Consider the following 18223-nt stretch of genomic DNA (forward strand, 5'->3'; position numbering starts at 1 on the left):
TAACACATTTTATATCTTATTATATATATATATATATATATAGTTTATATAATATATAACAGTCCATCAAAATTATGCGGCAACAATTAGCTCTTAGCAATAGACAACAGTAGATTCCACTAAATAAACAGCCGGGGTAGGGGGCGACACAATGTCACTCGTCGGTGGCGCCCCTGGCGTCTCACCTGGATATAAATAACTTTTTATTATAACTAATTATTAACATAAAAAATTAAACTAAAAAAATTATTAACATTAAATATAACTAAGTTATTATTTTATTAAGATTAGATTAAAAATGGGAATGAAATCTTGACATTGTGATATTGTACGCATTTCGAAATGCTTCGCTGGCCGCGCCAGCGCCCCCTGGTGTGTAACCGTTGCTCTGTTCGTCGCGCGGCAGGACGAGTATCGCCACCTGGTGGAGAAACTGATCGCCGCTCAGACGGACGCCGCCATCACGCAGCGCCTCCTGGAGGCGTTCAGCGCGCTGACGCCCCCGCAGATGGCGCTGACGCCGACGCGACTGAACAAGATCGCATTTCGGCGAAACTTTGAGAAGTACATGTCAAACATCAAGGCTCTGCTGTGCATCAAGTAGCGCGCGCCGGCGGATGCTCGCTTGTTTGTCGCGGCGAGGTGGAGGGACGGTGCAGGGTCAGATCAGCGCTCGCTTGTTTTGTGTGTGTGCATGCACGTGTGTGTGTGTGTGTGTGTGCGTGCGTGCGTGCATTGGCGTGTGTGTGCGAGTGATGTTTGTCGACTCAGGTATGCTTTTATACTAAGCAGCAATGTCCACAGGTTGTGGAAACCCACCGTGTATTTGCATGTGAATCATTGACCTCTGTCCATCTCACTGTCCTCTGTTCTAGTTACTCCTCTATCTCTCTCTCTCTCACTGCCTCCTCTCTCTCTCTAGCTCTCTCTCACTGCCTCCTCTCTCTCTCTCTCTATCTCTCTCTCTCTCACTGCCTCCTCTCTCTCTCTCTCTCTCTCTCTCTCTAGCTCTCTCTCACTGCCTCCTCTCTCTCACTGCCTCCTCTTTCTCTCTCTCTCTCTCTCTCTATCTCTCTCTCACGGCCTCCTCTCTATCTCTCTCTTTCACTGCCTCCTCTCTCTCTCTCTATCTCTCTCTCTCACTGCCTCCTCTCTCTCTCTCTCTCTCTCTCTCTCTCTCTCGCTCTCTATCGCTCTCTATCAGTCTCTATCTCTCTCTCTATTTCTCCTCTCCTTCCCTGTCCCCCTCTCTCTCTATTTCTCCCTCTCTCCCTCCCTCTCCCCCTCTCTCTCTCCCTCTTCTGTCTCTTTCTGCCTGCCCCTCTCTTTCCCTTTCTCTCTCCCTCTTTATCTATCTATCTATCTATCTGTCTGTCCATCTATCTATCTATCTATCTTGATCTCTATCTCTACATATATCTCTATATCTATCTATCAGCCTCTGTCTCTCGCTCGCTGTCTCCTTTGCTACCGCGCCGCGCTGCACGTATTTCGCGCGGAAACGCCGTCACGTGATCCTAGGCGTCGACCGAGCGGCAGCGAATCGCAGCGCTACGCGACGCGTCAATCATCAGCTCTGCCCGGGCACCTAGATACCCGCCCACTTTCTCCCCTCGCAGCGCCAGCACTGTGCGACCATAACAACAACAACAGTTCACGGACGCACACATACCGGCTGAGCAGCTCGTGCAGCAGTAGCGGCAGGAGCAGCAGCAGCAGCGGCAGGTGTGTGACATATGGCGCGACGGAAGGCAGAGAGACAGCGAGAGAGCGAGAGAGAGAGAGAACTTGACAACAGCCGAAATTCGTGCGTATATCGTCGTGTAAACTTTACTCTCGCGTGCGTGTGTTCGTAAGAGAGTAGGACGAAGTAGACGAAGCAGTGGAAGAGACAGACAGAGATCGCCGCACGTGTACGTGTGCGTGTACGTGTGCGCGTGTATCGCGGCGCGCGCGCGTGTGTCGACGTGGGTAAAGAACCAGCGATGCCTCGTGCTAACAGTGAAAGCGATAGCTGCCAGCAACAGCAGCAGCAGCAGCAACAACAGCAGCAGGCCGGCAGCAACACCAACAACAGCAGCAGCAGCAGCAGCAGCAGCAACGGCGTCGTCCACCACAATGGCGTCGTCGGCAACGCATCCCAGATCCGGCGAAACCGTTTTCCGTCCGGCCAGTCGCGCTGCTGCGTGCCGCATGGATGCTGTGATCTGGATTGCTTCATCCTGTCGGAGAAACCCGGTACGGCGGTGCGGGTGATTTGTAATAACGACAGCTGCACCGAGGGAGTGTACATGCACAAGCACTGCTTCGAACACTGGGAGTTGAGCGTTCTCACCTATCTGCGCTCGACGGGCCGAGCGCGAAGTTGGAGCGAGAAGCAGCGCATGCAGAACCTGTGGACGAAGAAGGGATACGATCTAGCGTTCAAGGTAAGAGCTGAGCTCAGGATTAGGGTTAGGGTTAGGGGGGGGGGGGTTGAGGTTGGTGTTAGGGTTTTGGTTAGGGTTCACCGTTGGGGTTGAGGAGGGGCTATAGTTCTAGAGCTAGGGTTGGGGTATGGTTGGGGTTGGGTTTGGGGTAGGGTTGCGGTTGGAGTTAGGGTTGTGGTTGGGGGATTATTGTTGTGGTTAGGGTTTGGTTAGAGTTAGGTGTTAGCTGGGAGGAGAGTACCAACTACAACATGCAGGGTTGCTACAGCTTGTACACACCATAGTACAAGCACAACGTGTGATGTGGGTCTGTTAACACCGACCAGGCTGCAAGACTAACGTCAATACACGGTCTTTCGATGTATGAGCGTTTCTTGGAACTGTGGGCTGGATGTAGAATATACCTTATACCTAACTCCAAGAAAACAGTCACATACCGAAACTCATCATACGTACCGTGTTTATCTGTACTTGTGTACTCTCATGTGATGTGTGTTGACGTGTTGGCTGCACAGCCTGGTGAGGTTACCCTACACATAACTTCAACTAATGATACTATTAATCAATTATTATTATTATATATATATATAATATATATATATATATATATATATATATAAGGTTAAAAACGTTATCCATTGCGGGAATGAAACTTGCTTGCTATATTTCCGTTTGTCTCGCAATGGGTTGTCAACAAGATAATTGGAGAACACGACGTTTCGTGTGCTACTGCAACACTTCGTCAGGTGATGCGGCGACGTTGCAAGTGGGGGCGAGGTTGCGAGATATATATATATATACCTCTAATTAAACCATTTAATTATACCATAAACCTGTCGCTAATTCTAACTGCATCTCATATTGCGAGCCACCTACCCTAACACCTTAGATCTATAACAACTGGTTAATCGCTTGATCGTGGAATGTTATAGTACAGTACGGCTATACAACCGTGCTTGTTGCTCTCTCTCTCTCTCTCTCTCTCTCTCTCTCTCTCTCTCTCTCTCGCTCTACTGAGCAAAACTATGAGCTTTCAATTCGCCTCCCCATGCCATATGCACGCCTGAAATTTATAAGAGGATGCGGTTAAAACAAAAATACAAATGAATGCCGATACTTACGGAGCCCGGGAATTTGGGACATGGAGAAATCTTTTTTTTTCTCGGTCCCGCGAGATATTATCTTGTTCCCACGAGATACTATATCGTTCCATTTTTATGTCCAATTTCCGTGCCGCGCACGACGCGGGGACACGTACCCTCCACACTCCTTCACAGCTTCTAAAAAGTATTCTTCAATTATTTTTGGGTCATTATTTGTACTGTACACATTTAACCAGATTGTTTCTCTTGAGAAACCGTCTATGCGTCCGCTTATGCACAATTCGTATGGTTTCAACTTGTCATAACCATCGACAATGTGCCAGATGTAATTGGGCTATTTCGCAAAGTAGGCACGTCTGACAAGAGACTTGTTAGTATCAATCGTACATCATCGTTTCTTACACGAATGCCACTTTGTTGACATTTAGCATACATCCTACGATACCCGTGTAAATGGCCCGAACCCTGTAACTGACTCTGGATGAATTGTACCACATCGTCCACACGGCTGTATCTTCTACGGTGAAGATTAGCTGCACTTAATATCCGTTTAAGGTGCATTTTACTTAAAAGTATGTCGTGGTGATGACCTAGTATGAGCAGTATATCTTTGTATGCCATTCCAAGATCAAAATACATTTTTATTAAGAAATTTCGGTCACTAACGGAAGACATTTTAACCCTTTCGCGTGGTAAGGAGATGCATTAATTGTTGTTATCTTGTATGTTGTCTTGTTGTTTGTTATTGTGGGAACGAGATAACATCTCGAGGGAACGATATAATATCTCGTGGGAACGAGATATAGTATTTCGAAGGAACGAGATATCTCGTGGGAACGAGATAAAAAAAGATTTTCCCATGTCCCTTCCCGGGCTCCGTTAGATACTACAGTACATTAGCAGAATATGTTACTAAAGCATTTCACAGCACAACTACACTGCTAGTCCTCGAAACCAGTAGCTTATCACTATATTCACAAAACTCATCGGTAGCTCACCCATAGTGGCATGATATGAAGTTTTACACAGAGGAGAGTATGGAGGCTCGACCAGATGTCCAGCTCCAGGATACACGCACATCTCGTGGTTATCCCTGCCGTGCCGGAGCATTCTCTCCGTGGAAGCAGTGTTCTCCTTCACTCCCATGACAGCCTTGTCGTCTTCGGAAATAACGAACAGGATCTGTGCCGGTGCGTGCTCCAACTGTGGAATAGGTATAGTACGCATATGGGGGACACGAACGCATTGATAAAATTGTGCGCATGCCACAATACAAGCACACATGCTCTATCTACTTGTCTTACACATAATTATACCGTATCTGTGGCAAACCCGATATGGAGCGGCAGAGCTATTTCAACCCACTTACCATTTAACTGTAAATCACCATGTAATGACGCGAAACGTAAACTGCAATGTAATATTCAATCTTACAGCTATCAATTGGTCAGCATGGAAATCCTGAGCGTATTCTGCATATGTTACACCCTCTGGGTGATGAATGTGTACGTCCTGGCTCCTGCAACATAAAATTTATGTCCAGACCTAAACTCTTCAAGAATCCACTAATTGAAGGTCCAGGAACAATATTTGGTCGGTATAACACATTTCCCACTGACGGCGAAATAGCTTTTTGGGCCACGCCCTTTTCGAGCGAAGTACTGCCATCCACCATGACTGTATCTACAGAACCTTTGGACCTAGGAGGTTACCGACCACTCAAAATGTGCGCAATGGCCACATTATGGGAGGTCAGTAATACATTTTCATTTCCAAAAGTCAATGGTTTTTAAGATAATTGCCAAAAACCGATTTCAGCATGTTTACTACATTTACGATACATTGCCGATTACTACATTTATTTGGATTTCTACACTTTTTGCCTTTACTACAGCCACAAAACGTCACACATTTTATGTTCCTTTCTCTGCAAGAGCACGTTTTGGTACTCATACATGATGTTGGCCATTTGCATGGAGGGGGCAGGTCATCGGGCCTGCACGATACTGGCAGTACCACTGGTGTTATGCCAACATCCGTTGCTTCATATCCATACTGGAGTGGATCTGGTTTGGTGACTGCAGGGGTTGAGGCTTGCAACCACATCTTACACTGCAGATATGCTAGTTTTATGTGTTCTCGTAGCGTTGATGAACAGCACACACGCTGGTTGAAGTCCAGTTCTTTCTTGGAGTTGTGGTACTGCTCCCATCGATATTCATCGAAAGTGGAACAGTCTGTCTTCTTTAATCCAGACACAAGGAACTTTTCAGCATTGCTTGTTATCTGTGGTAACAGTTCTTCTACACCAAACCCTTCCAGTAGGGAGAGATCCATGGATGCTTTCAGGCCAGACAGCTTTGGACCCACCTTACTGGTACTGTCGCAACCGCTAAGAGCATGAATGGCTGGGAGACACGACACCAAACCGTTGTCCAGTTGATCAACCAACAGGTGGACTGGTAGTTTTCTTTGTTGTCCGGTTACCAAGCTTCACGTACAGCTTTTGTAGTTGTCAGGTTTTGTTGAAGTGGAAGATAAGGTTGACAAAGACATCTGTGTCAGGTGAGTCAACCAAGACTGATTGAACCCCGTGTTTCACAACACCATCATTAATATGCAACATGATTCTGTCGTCGGCTTCTTCTTGGTTGCTTGAGAGCTCTGCGATCTGTGTTTCAGTGCCAGCTAACAATTTCCTGCATTCACCCCCATATACCTCCAAAGAAGATCTCCTTGTCCGACTCGACATTCTGCAGCATCCATTTAAAGACATACTCCTGCAACCGAACTTTGTTCAACATTGGGCTCCAGAACATATCAAGATCGACAAGGAGTTTCTGATTGTCAGACCTAATGGTGATAGTGATTTGTTTTGAAGAACTTCTCTGTGCCCGTTCCATTTGCTTAATTGATGATTTTTGATAAACATAAAAAATAATGTCTATTGGACTCGGAGCTTGTAGCAAGAATGCTATTGGAAAGACTCTCAGCCAATTCCCCGAATGTGTGAAGGCCCATCTTTTTCATCAGTAGTTTACGCACAAGTGACATGAAGTCCACTATTGTCATTTGAGCGTCACTCTTTACATTCCTCGTCTCCTGTGGAAGTTGACTGACAAGTTCTCTGGCAATGGAGGCTTTATCGGGCTTCTTCAATTTGATGCCATCTTTACATTCAGTGGTGAAGAACTGGGATGTGCTGGTCAATTCATACTTCAGGAGTTCTGGCATGCTGTACCCTCTTTCTCTAGCATAGTCAATGTACCTAATCGTTTCTGCAGCATCCTTTTTCGCCATCGATTTCTTCGCTGTGGACGGAGTAGAAGTACGTTTCACGAAAACAGTCTTGCGGTTGGTAGGGATTGTACCATGTAGGTGCTTCTCCTTATCCTGAAATCTTGTTTCAACAAACTCTTGATAACTCTTCTCACCAATTTCCAGGCATTCAAGTAATCCGTCAACAACCTCCTGGGGTATGTCAGCTCTAGTAGAGATGTTCTGAAGTCTGATTCCAGCGCCGAACGGATTGTTGATGGATTTTATGAAATCCAGAAGCGTATTCGCACGAACATGGCCAATCTTCGTAGAACTTGGATTGAACTCATGACTGAGACGTAGCACCATCTATTGAGGAATAGCTTTTGTTTGAGCCAGAACCATCTCCCAGACGTGGTGATTCTGAATATGCTCATACGGCGGCAGTCAAGAGACGCAGTGTAATTCCCACGCATGTGATGTTTGTCTATATTCAGGCCGGTACGGGAGATTACGGTACGCATATATTTGCTAATATATTGACTAATCGCGCGTCAATAAACTCAATATTCACAGTGAGTATAGCTAAGACATGTGTCTATAGGTATCTAGAATAAATTATGCAAATGATCTCCCGTACCGGCTTGAATTCATATACTCTCTGTGAATATTGAGTTTATTGACGCACGATTAGTCAATATAGCAAATATATGCGCGCGGAAGTGAATTACAGATGATTAAATTTCTAAAATTCTAGATTCTAAGAGATTCTAAAGATTCTAAAAGATTCTAAAATTCTAAATTTCTAAAATTCTAAAATTCTAAATTCTAAAATTCTAAAATTCTAGATAAAATTCTAAAATTCTAAGATTCTACTACTCTCTGTGAATATTGAGTTTATTGACGCACGATTAGTCAATATATTAGCAAATATATTCGTACCGTAATCTCCCGTACCGGCCTGAATATAGACACTCCCTATGTGATGTGGATCTGCTGTACGCACTGCCATCTATTGACGAATAGCATTTTTTTCGAATTTTTGACTTAATACTTAATACTTTAACTTTTTTAAATTTTTTTCTCAGCCAGAACCATCTCCCAGACGTGGTGATTCTGAATATATCTTCAGTTAGCGCGATTGAGTGACAAATCAGGGCGAAAAGCGAGGACAAACAAACACACACACACACAAGATTAGCCAAATTATAGTATAGATAACAACGTCCATGCACTGAGCATTTCATATGAAGCACCGAGTTTAATATTCCAATAAAGTACATTCCATTCGCAAATTAAAATTTCAAAACCAACTAATAACACTGGCACATAAAAAGAAAACGTTCACATTTTAAAGAAATTGTCATATTAATCACACCCCTTATAGGAATGACATAGAAAACAAAACGTAGACTACTTCTTTTTTTCTCTCTGATTTGCTCTCTCTCCCTCTCTCTCTCTCTTTTTCGCTCTCGCTCGTTCTATTATCTCTCGCACTCATCTCTCACACACCACGCACGCACGCACGCCCGCACATATTTTAATTCATTTCAATAAAAATGAAAGGCAATTAAATTATATGCGTGCATGCGCGCGAGTGTGTGTGTGCGTGCGTACGTGTGTGTGTGATGTATTATATGTATTATACGTATTATATGTATTATACGTATTATACGTATTATACGTATTATACGTAATTGTAAACGTATTTGTCATTATACGCTCCTGAATATATGTATATATATATTATTAATTTAGTTATTTATTTATATAGCTTCCTCATCTGCTAAATACATATTTGTCAACGGGAGGTAATCGCAATATGTTCTATTTTTTACGAAAATGCCGTGTTTGGTGTTTTAGTAGTATCAAAATCTACTATGCAGATTCCATATGATATGTAGTGATCCCATATTTATTTTCTAGCAGTTAAGCAGAAACTAAATAACATTTTCGAAGTGTGGAAGCGAATAAAGACTTACAAATCTGGCATTCTGCTATTAGCGAAGCTTTCGCCTCCATATTTTATATACTGACTATGAATGCTGTTTCCGTTGATGCAGACCACAGCTTTCAACTGTAAAAATTAAAGCTCTTTGTCAATTAACTGGCAGTCCTAATCGGCAACGTCTAAACTAGACTCAACATAAAAATTTACGACATGCAGGATTTCACTTCTCATAAATATCCTCACTAAGTATATATAAGTAAATAATACCATAACCCTCTTTTTAAGCATGAACACGTCATATCCTCACCTTATGTTTGTTTCTCATGTAGGAAGCCATACACAATACAATCTCCCCGCCAAGAGAAACTCCCATTGCACCTACTCCATGAGGAAGAACCTGTGGATGACTACTGAACCAGTCAACAGCCTCCTACGAAATGATATTGATCTAAGTGATCTGCAGAGACAATACTTTGGATACAATGAAGAGACGTACGACGTGAGCAACTGGTAATATGTGTTATGCTCAATTAATACCTCGAAGTACTCTAGATGGATGTCGTCCAATCTTTTAGGCAGATCCTTGTAGTATATGTATGGAAGGCACAACGTTGCGAAGCCTCTTGAAGCAAGCAGAGCCGATCTGAATGTCACAATGTTGCCCCCAGATCCGAACATGTCTATGACACCAAGGAATGGCCCGGGACCTGGAAGAGCACAGTGATAATTTAGTATCGCTTGCAAATTATCTGAAAGTATTAAATGAGAAAATGAATACTATACCCAAAGAGTGCTGATATCATTAATAATGATAGCTTAAATTTAGTAATAGAATAATCGGAGGTAAGCGTTAACCTTCGGGTAGAAACAGCCTCCCTCGTATGTTTCCATGCTCTATCTCCTGCACTGTTACTCCGTCTGCCAGATACGACCTTTGAAGAGAAGTGCACGCCAGTAAAGTTGCCGGATGGTGGGTGTCTGCTATATGGTGGATCCCATCATAAACCTTAAGGTCAAACGTCAGCGGAGTTGTGACATCTTTCTTTATCAACCTGAGACCCTTTCTTTGCCCAATGATTGGAATCAGGCTGCAGAATAAACCCATTGGCATCACATCTAGAATGGGGGAAAACATCATTCACGTCTCATTTACACAGTATTATTTTGGACTATCATATGAGATATATCTCTCGAATATCAGCAACAGTAACTTATCATAGCACAGAATGTCGCTTCAATTACCAGTTTACATGTTAAATATCGCACCTGTGTACGATCCACCCATAGAGGGATGCAGACTGAGATCCACCACACCATTCCCATCTGCGTTGAAATGTGCATAAGAACCAAATTTAAATTTGCCCTCCTGCAGGTATGCTCCAACGGTGACTTGCTGATTGGGGTTCAAGTGGTTGACCACAATCTTGACCACATCGTCTACAAGAGCCTTCCGTGGAATAGCCTGAACAATGGGCTTCATTTTTCTCTAGCAAACAAACAGAAACGGAAGAAAATTTAAGCGCTGTCTGTTCGGAAAGCAAACAATGCAACAATCTAATAATTTACTAGCTATGTATTCATTAGATACAATAATGTAACCCAAACCCAAGAGGATAGTATAGAATATAGAGTATAGAGTATAGAGGAAACCCTATCCTCTTGGGTTTCGGTTAAATTATTGTATCTATGTATTCATGCGCACGCAGATTAGATCCGGATACGTCTAATAATTTACTATAGATCTACTAGATAGATTGATGAGGAGATTAGAACTGGATACGTGTAATCTGATACGTATAATGGATGGAGATAAGAACAAGTCATAATTACTTTAATATTCAGGCAACAAAAAAGTTAAGCGTCATTCGCTAAACGTAATATATTTAGCAGTATTTAAATAAAAAAACCAAACAGGTACGTAAATATTTTAAACGGTTCTTTATTAATAACTAGCAGAAAGTATACCCGTAGAACCAGCAAATGTTGTCTTTAAATATAAACTCCATGTAAGTGACACAGATAAAGTTAAATATTTCATGTAACTGAAAAGAAAACCACTGCACTGGGTACAACAGAACACTGGCATGTTGCAGCGGAGCATTTGGACGAGATTTACAGGAGAAATTATCGGCAATAATAGGCAAAAGAGATAAGAGAAACATTAAACTTTAGTAGAAAATAGATTACGCGTTTATTTGCCATAATTTTAACATTGAAGCGTTCCAAGTGTCTGTGCTCGAAGCAGGTATATAGCATACTGTTCAGGCAGATTCACACCCGCCACCGCAACCTAACGTTAAAGAAATCGAGTCACGCACGATATTAGTTCGCTGCCCCTTTGACCATGGTGACGGTGATATTGCCAGAGAGTTTCATATTTGAAGTAGGTTAACTGGTCAACTACCTATATACACACCATTACCACTACACATAACTAATGCTATTACACATACGTTCCATTACCAACTAGAGCACTCGGAAAGCACAGACCTCCGCCAAGGCAGCTAAATTCTCTCAATGTGAAAATTAAGTGGAAAAATTAATTAATTAATTAATTAATTAAATAATTAATTGGATCCGGATTAGTGCGAGCGTGCAGGTGGGAGAGGGCTGTGGTTGCCCCTTAGCCTGTGGTTGCGTGTTTGTAAGTCTACAGCCAGCGCACCTAGCGGAAGTGAACTGAAACGTGCATGGTAACACACAAACACACAAACCAACACTCAAAAACTCGCCAGTGAAAACATAACCCCTGCCATGCCCCTGGCGGAGGTAATTACCCAGTACACCTCTGATACGGCAGGATCAGTCAAACTTATAGCTATATATAATTGTAAATAACCCTAACGTAATTTTTTGGTCACTTATCCGTGAAAGCCTTGTTTCAGACCCACCCCTACCAAACAATGTCGACGTCGACCAAGAGCTGCGCATGTCACTCATCATTACACAACGAGTCATGAAATATTGCCCCCCCCAGGAATTTGCTCAGCCTACGGCCCTGGTTGGATTGGTATGTAAGTAGTGTAGGATTGCGCACGCTCCCGCAGAGAGTAAATATATCGCCTCACACTATTCCCCAAATGCAATCACTAGAAACAACACACCTCTTCGCCCCAAGTGTTAAATAATAATAGAACGCCGCAAGTAATCACACTACACCACGCCCTTAGCCTCCGAGTACACTAATGACTCATGGGCCGATCTGCCATGGTTATTCCCTAGGTAACAACTCAGCTCTCATCTCTTCCGCAGAACGGTCCAGGTTTCCCCGCGCTCCTGATCCTATTCCTTCTATACTCCTCCTTGCCACCTTCCCCGCCTACCTCCTACCTTCCACCATCACCCCTGCCGAGCTACTTCGCGATCCACGTCTTACGGTACGAGGTTACTGATATTCGGTTACGATTCTATGTGTATGTAGTCATACTTAGGCAGATCTTTGTAGTGCAGGTATGGAAGAGCCAACGTTGCAAACCCCCTAGAAGCGAGCAGGGCAGACCTGAATGTTATGATATTACCCATAGTTCCGAACATGTCTATGACACCAGGAAATGGTCCGGCACCTGAAATCACACAGTGGCCGTTAATTAAGTCTGGATAGTCAGTTATACTTACCCATATATGTAGTACCGTGAATTCTGCAAGTATATAAAGACGACAGCGTTGCAGTGAAATAATTACGTGTTGCCCTTATACCTTTTGGCAAAAACAGCTTTCCTCGTATGTTTCCTTGCTCTACCTCTTGCACGGTCACACCCTCTGCTAAATACGACCTTTCAACTGAACCACAAGACATCAAAGGTGTAGTGTGGCGAGTGCCTGTTACATGATGAACCCCATCATAAACTCCAATGTCAAACGTCATTGCAGTTGTGACATCTTTCTTTATTAATCTAAGCCCCTTCTTCTGGCCGGGGACTGGAAGCATGCTGCAGAATAGGCCCATTGGCATTACGCCTGGAATGTAAAAATTAAAAGGTGAGTGTGACACTTTAGTGATTTAGTTCGTTTAGCTTGGATGACATGACAGCCATTGTTATATGTCTCATTACTAATTAATGCACTCGAAAATGTTTGCTTTTTGCGCAACATAAATACAGCAACAACGTTCCACACATCATACCTGTGTACGATCCACTCAGAGAAGGATGAACGCCAAGGTCCACCACACCATTCCTGTCCGCCTCAAAATTCGCATAGGAATAAAATCTTTTTTTGTCTTCCTCTAACTGGGTTATAATCGTCACCTTTTGACGAGGCATTAACTTGTTGACAACAATCTTGATCACTTCATCTACAAGCACTCTCCGAGGAATTACACTCAACGTCATTGTATCATATAGGTCTCGAATAATTGTATGTGTAGTAAATATCCTCACATCACATGACGGTGATTGAAACGACCCTGGCAGAATAGAAGAAACAGAAGAAAATCGAGCCAGATACTGACGGGTTTCTGAGGCCCTATGCTCCACAAAGAGCCACAATTAAATGCCAATTCTCTCTCTCTCTCTCTCTCTCTCTCTCTCTCTCTCTCTCTCTCTCTCTCTCCACATTTCTACATGAGGCGCCAATGAAATATTTAATTATAATTAATGTGGGTTGGCTGCATTATCTCATCGCCGTCCCTACACCATATCTTGTTCTCACTATTCAGTGAAAGAAAATAATATTATAGGTGAAAGTGCAATAATTTTAATAAATAAATATAGTATATTAAGCTTTAGCATAATCGCTCTAACAAAGCAAAACAATAGCTCTATAGTATCTTTCGCTGCACGATGCAACTTAATGAGCGAGGTTCTTTCATTCTCTATAATTATGTTACAACGTCAGATATATATATATATAACCAGGGACGGCGCCAGGGTATTTTTCTTAGGAGGGGCGAAACCAGGGCCGTGTAGAGATCACGGGATTTTTTTTAAATTAGACCCCTCAGATCCGTTTTCTGCGCCAAGTAGGGAGGGTCCGGACCCCTGGACCCCCTGTACACGCCCCTGAGAACTGTAGACTCTGATACCGTGTGCCGCTTGTACTGACGAGTGGGGTCCAGGGGTAGATTCATGATTCATCAGCTGCGTACGCAAAATATTTTTCGTAAATCTTGTGTACGCAATCGACGTTGCTTAGTTGCGATTCATCAACACAGCTATTTAGTAATTTTCGTACGATTTCGCGTACGCAAGCGAGGCCATTTAGGTGCAATTCATCAAGCTAAAATTTACGTAAACCTTTGCGTAACTTTACACGAGCTGACGAGGTGCCGTAAACCACTCGAAATTTGCACAGCGTGTTCCAGCATACCGCAGCATGCATTATTTTATTGAGAAAACATTATAAAGATTACTACTCAACTAAAAATAAAATAAATAATTACCATACTACACAGACAGGTGGCGCCTTTGACGCTTTTTTTGTCATAAGCTTGGCATTGTTTTCGTTATAAGCGAGTTCGTAGTTAGCCGTGTACGTGCACACGCCGTCGCGCACTTGTACGTGCACACGCACGCACTTGTACGTGCCACACAGCACGCACGTGTACGTACACACGCACGCACGCACGCCCGCTGTACGTACACGCAAGCACGCACGTGTACGTGCACACGCACGCACGTGATGTGCACACACACGCACGCACGCACGTGTACGTGCACACGCACGCACGCACGCCGTACGTGTCGCTGCTTTCATCGAGTGTTGAACACAATCATACAAACGAAATGAGGAGGTGCTACGCTGCGGTTGATGAATCGCACCTACGCAGCTTGGCGTACGTACTTCGTAGGAACTCTGTGTACGCAATACACTTTGCGCAACGTTGATGAATCCAGCCCCAGGGCCGCCTTAGTGCCCCTGGCAGGGCGGTCCCGGGAAGCTCTCAGAGTTTAGCTAATCAAAGCCCTCAATTGCTGACAAAAAAATTGTGCAGGGAACCAGGAGCAACATATACCAAGGAGATGAAACCCCGGGGGGGGACTCACCCCACATTATGGTAGGTATATCTGGTATGTGCCACTGCGAAGTTAAAAATGGGGGGGGGGGGGCTCTAGAACTAACTCAGACCTGAAATGGGATAGTCTCTGGAACTAATGTTTGTTGAATGTGGAACGGCTATGTTCGAAAATGGGGTCTCCGGAACTACTAGGATTTCGTTGAAATTCAATGCTATGAAACTGGACACGTTTAAAAGAGGGGGTCTCCGGAACTGTGGGGGGAACAGTGATTTGCTTTAAAATCTATGTTGTAGCACTTGAACCAATAATTGTTGTATTATGTAGAGGAGAAGAAAAACTGACCGGAGAGATGAACGCGCGCACACGCACACACACACACACACACGCGCGCGCGCGCGCGTGCGCATACACACACTAACTAAAACTAGACAGAGGGCACTCACGGAGAAAGCCCATTACCTCGCCAGCGACATACGCGCATACGCATACGACTCACAAACACACGAATAACCCACGATATACGCCAGCGTACATGTATGCTCGCTCGCTGCTCAGTCAGCAGCAGCCGGCTGTGGCTGGCTCGCTCGCTGACGCGCTAATATCGATCGCGTCACACACACACACACACACACAACACACACGCACACACACACACACACACACACACACACGCACACACACAACACACACACACACACACCACACACACACACATTTGCAAGATGTTTCTTTTCTTTTCTTCTTCTTCTTCTCTTCTTGTCTTTGTCTTTTCTTTTTCTTTTTCTTTTTCTTTTCTTTTCTTCTTTCTTCTTCTTTTCTTTTTTTCTTTTCTTGCAAATGATAGGGGGGGCGACCGCCCCCCTGCCCCCCCTGTGGGCGCCGCCCTGGATATAACTACAGACTAGGCATTCGTCAGCATACCTTTTTTGAAAATTTAGAAACACTCACGAAATTGGGAATTCTCGGAATTAGGAAAGCGTTGCCTCGATATTTTATATTGAACGCTATTTCCGTTGATGCAGGCAACAGCTGTTCAGCTGCCAAAAATATAGCAGTATGTTGGTATGTGACTGTAGTCGATCAAATACGTAAAACATCTATAGCTTAAATAACTACACCAAAATCTCGTGTCTACACAAAATATAACAGAACTTTAATCAACATGAAGGCAAGACAACAACGATGACCCAATAGATTGATGCTCCATGCATTAACATATCTTGACAGTCAGTGCATGTTAAAAACGATATTATACACCAGAGACAATCTTGGCTGGTAAATATGAACTGAAAATATGCTTACTTTATGTTTGTTTCTCATGTAGGCAGCCATGCACAATACAACTTCCCCGCCCAACGAAATTCCTTTAGCACCTACTCCATGTGGAATAACCCTTGGATGACTACTGAACCAGTCAACGGCTTCCTACAATGAGAGACGCATAACCTAAGCAGGCGGTAGGCCTATATATGTTGCCATTAGCACCACACATCACATATAAACGTGATGAAGTGCTGCAACAGCCATTCACGTATCCTACTAATTCAGCTATTCGGCATTCAGGTGTTAAGAATTAGACGCAGGACACATATATATATGACTGTTAAACAGGGTCGGCGAAAGAGACCATGGGATATACTACACTAGAGTAGACTAAGAGACTATAGTATCTACAACGTGTAAGGGGTGACGGATAGACATTGGTATTTATGAATTCAATAGGCAGCATGACGCTCCAACATCCCTCAAAATATTCTAAATGGATTTCTCCTAAATTGTGTGCGTGTGTGCGTGAGTATATTTAACATGAGTGTCTTATTTTCTACATGCTTCGAAAAGTTACAAATTATTCTTAGTTCACTGTTTAAGCGGCGTCATGTCAAGGTTTAATGGCTAGGGGGTCGCATCTAGAGGCTGCTTCAAATGCTTCAAGAAGAAACTTTGGATCCTCTTCCAGCTGTCTTCCTGAGCAAAACTGTGAGCTTGCACCTCTCCACCCCAAGCCATGTGAAGACCTGTAGCAAACCAAGAAAATAACTGACAGTGCTATTCTGCACAACTACTAATTCATAACACCACTAATAATCAGCAAGTCACTCAGTAACATTACTTTGATACCATCAAGAGCTAATAATACCTAAGGTATCATTAGCTCTTCATACCATATCACTAGTTGGAATCAACAGAAACTCACCGCGGGTTGCATGATATGAAGCTTTACATAGAGGAGAGTATGGAGGCTCGACCAGATGTCCAGCTCCGGGATACACGCACATCTCGTGGTTATGCTTTCCGTAAAGTAGCATCCTCTTAGTGACAGCTTCTGCCTCCTTCATGCCCATAATAGCCTTGTCGTCTCCCGAAAATATAAAGAGGATCTGTGCCGGTGCGAGCTCCAACTGTTGATTGGATATGAAGAGTAAGCCTTCACATCAGATGAAAATTAAAACGCCTTCATGCAAACTATGACTAGACTTCATTCTACCTTGACTAGTAATAATGAATATAAACTTTGGACTCAAACTATCAGAGCCACCCAATTCTTGTATTTTGCAAGCTATAGAACGTTTGTTAGCTAGTGATATCTCGTTTCTCACAAGATGGACTCATTATCGCAGAGCCAGTCGGGTGCACTCATAGAAATAATACAGACAGGTGTCTCTATATATTTCCAAGGGTGGACCCATAGAAATATATAGAGACATGTATTGTTGCTATGGGTGCACCACAGAGTCACGTTTAGTAACAGCCCAACTCCCCCATCCGTCAAATCGCATGTGACCCACGCAGTAGCTTAAACTGTATATAACCTACAGCTATCAGCTGGTCAGCATGAAAGTCCTGCCGGTGTACAGCAAATGATACGCCCTCTGTGTGATGAATGAGTTCGTCTTCGCTCCTTTAAAATCCAGCAAATTTGACAGTTAGATATATACCTCATATATACTACACACTATTGTGGATTGCATGATAATCATCGAGCTGATTTTACAATGACTACATAACACATAGAATCGTAACCGAATAGACAGTAACCTCGTACCGTAAGACGTGGATCGCGAAGTAGCTCGGCAGGGTGATGGTGGAAGGTAGGAGGTAGGCGGGAAGGTGGCAAGGAGGAGTATAGAAGGAATAGGATCAGGAGCGCGGGAAACCTGGACCGTTCTGCGGAAGAGATGAGAGCTGAGTTGTTACCTAGGGAATAACCATGGCAGATCGGCCCCTGAGTCATTAGTGTACTCGGAGGCTAAGGGCGTGGTGTAGTGTGATTACTTGCGGCGTTTCTATTATTATTTAACACTTGGGGCGAAGAGGTGTGTTGTTTCTAGTGATTGCATTTGGGGAATAGTGTGAGGCGATATATTTACTCTCTGGCGGAGCGTGCGCTATCCTACACTACTTACATACCAATCCAACCAGGGCCGTAGGCTGAGCAAATCCTGGGGGGGGGGCAATATTTCATGACTCGTTGTGTAATGATGAGTGACATGCGCAGCTCTTGTGCGACGTCGACATTGTTTAGGG

At 43.6% G+C, this 18223-nt stretch overlaps 3 protein-coding genes across 3 annotated transcripts in view; all 3 read right to left on the bottom strand.

Annotated features, from left to right (window-relative positions):
- Window positions 1-3439: 3439 nt before the first annotated feature.
- Window positions 3440-18223, bottom strand: part of LOC106814714 (acyl-coenzyme A amino acid N-acyltransferase 1-like) — a 24958-nt gene continuing 10174 nt past the window's right edge. The window contains exons 2-9 of the mRNA XM_014819066.1: window positions 10008-10227; window positions 9597-9857; window positions 9279-9448; window positions 9049-9171; window positions 8773-8867; window positions 4967-5051; window positions 4531-4735; window positions 3440-3492 (exon numbers count right to left, since the gene is read on the bottom strand). Coding sequence (XP_014674552.1) covers window positions 3440-3492; window positions 4531-4735; window positions 4967-5051; window positions 8773-8867; window positions 9049-9171; window positions 9279-9448; window positions 9597-9857; window positions 10008-10221 — 1206 coding nt within the window. The 5' untranslated portion in view covers window positions 10222-10227. The remainder of the gene's footprint in view (window positions 3493-4530; window positions 4736-4966; window positions 5052-8772; window positions 8868-9048; window positions 9172-9278; window positions 9449-9596; window positions 9858-10007; window positions 10228-18223) is intronic.
- LOC106814726 (acyl-coenzyme A amino acid N-acyltransferase 1-like) lies at window positions 12141-13072 on the bottom strand. The gene is made up of 3 exons (XM_014819075.1): window positions 12865-13072; window positions 12438-12698; window positions 12141-12304 (listed from the first exon to the last, which is right to left on the bottom strand). The coding sequence occupies exons 1-3, from the start codon at window positions 13070-13072 to the stop codon at window positions 12141-12143; spliced, it is 633 nt and encodes a 210-aa protein (XP_014674561.1).
- Window positions 16481-18223, bottom strand: part of LOC106814735 (acyl-coenzyme A amino acid N-acyltransferase 1-like) — a 3762-nt gene continuing 2019 nt past the window's right edge. The window contains exons 2-4 of the mRNA XM_014819086.1: window positions 17513-17597; window positions 16893-17097; window positions 16481-16713 (exon numbers count right to left, since the gene is read on the bottom strand). Coding sequence (XP_014674572.1) covers window positions 16592-16713; window positions 16893-17097; window positions 17513-17597 — 412 coding nt within the window. The 3' untranslated portion in view covers window positions 16481-16591. The remainder of the gene's footprint in view (window positions 16714-16892; window positions 17098-17512; window positions 17598-18223) is intronic.

Source organism: Priapulus caudatus, unplaced genomic scaffold (genome assembly GCF_000485595.1).
Source record: "Priapulus caudatus unplaced genomic scaffold, Priapulus_caudatus-5.0.1 Scaffold27, whole genome shotgun sequence".
Classification (NCBI taxonomy): Eukaryota; Metazoa; Priapulida; class Priapulimorpha; order Priapulimorphida; family Priapulidae; genus Priapulus; species Priapulus caudatus.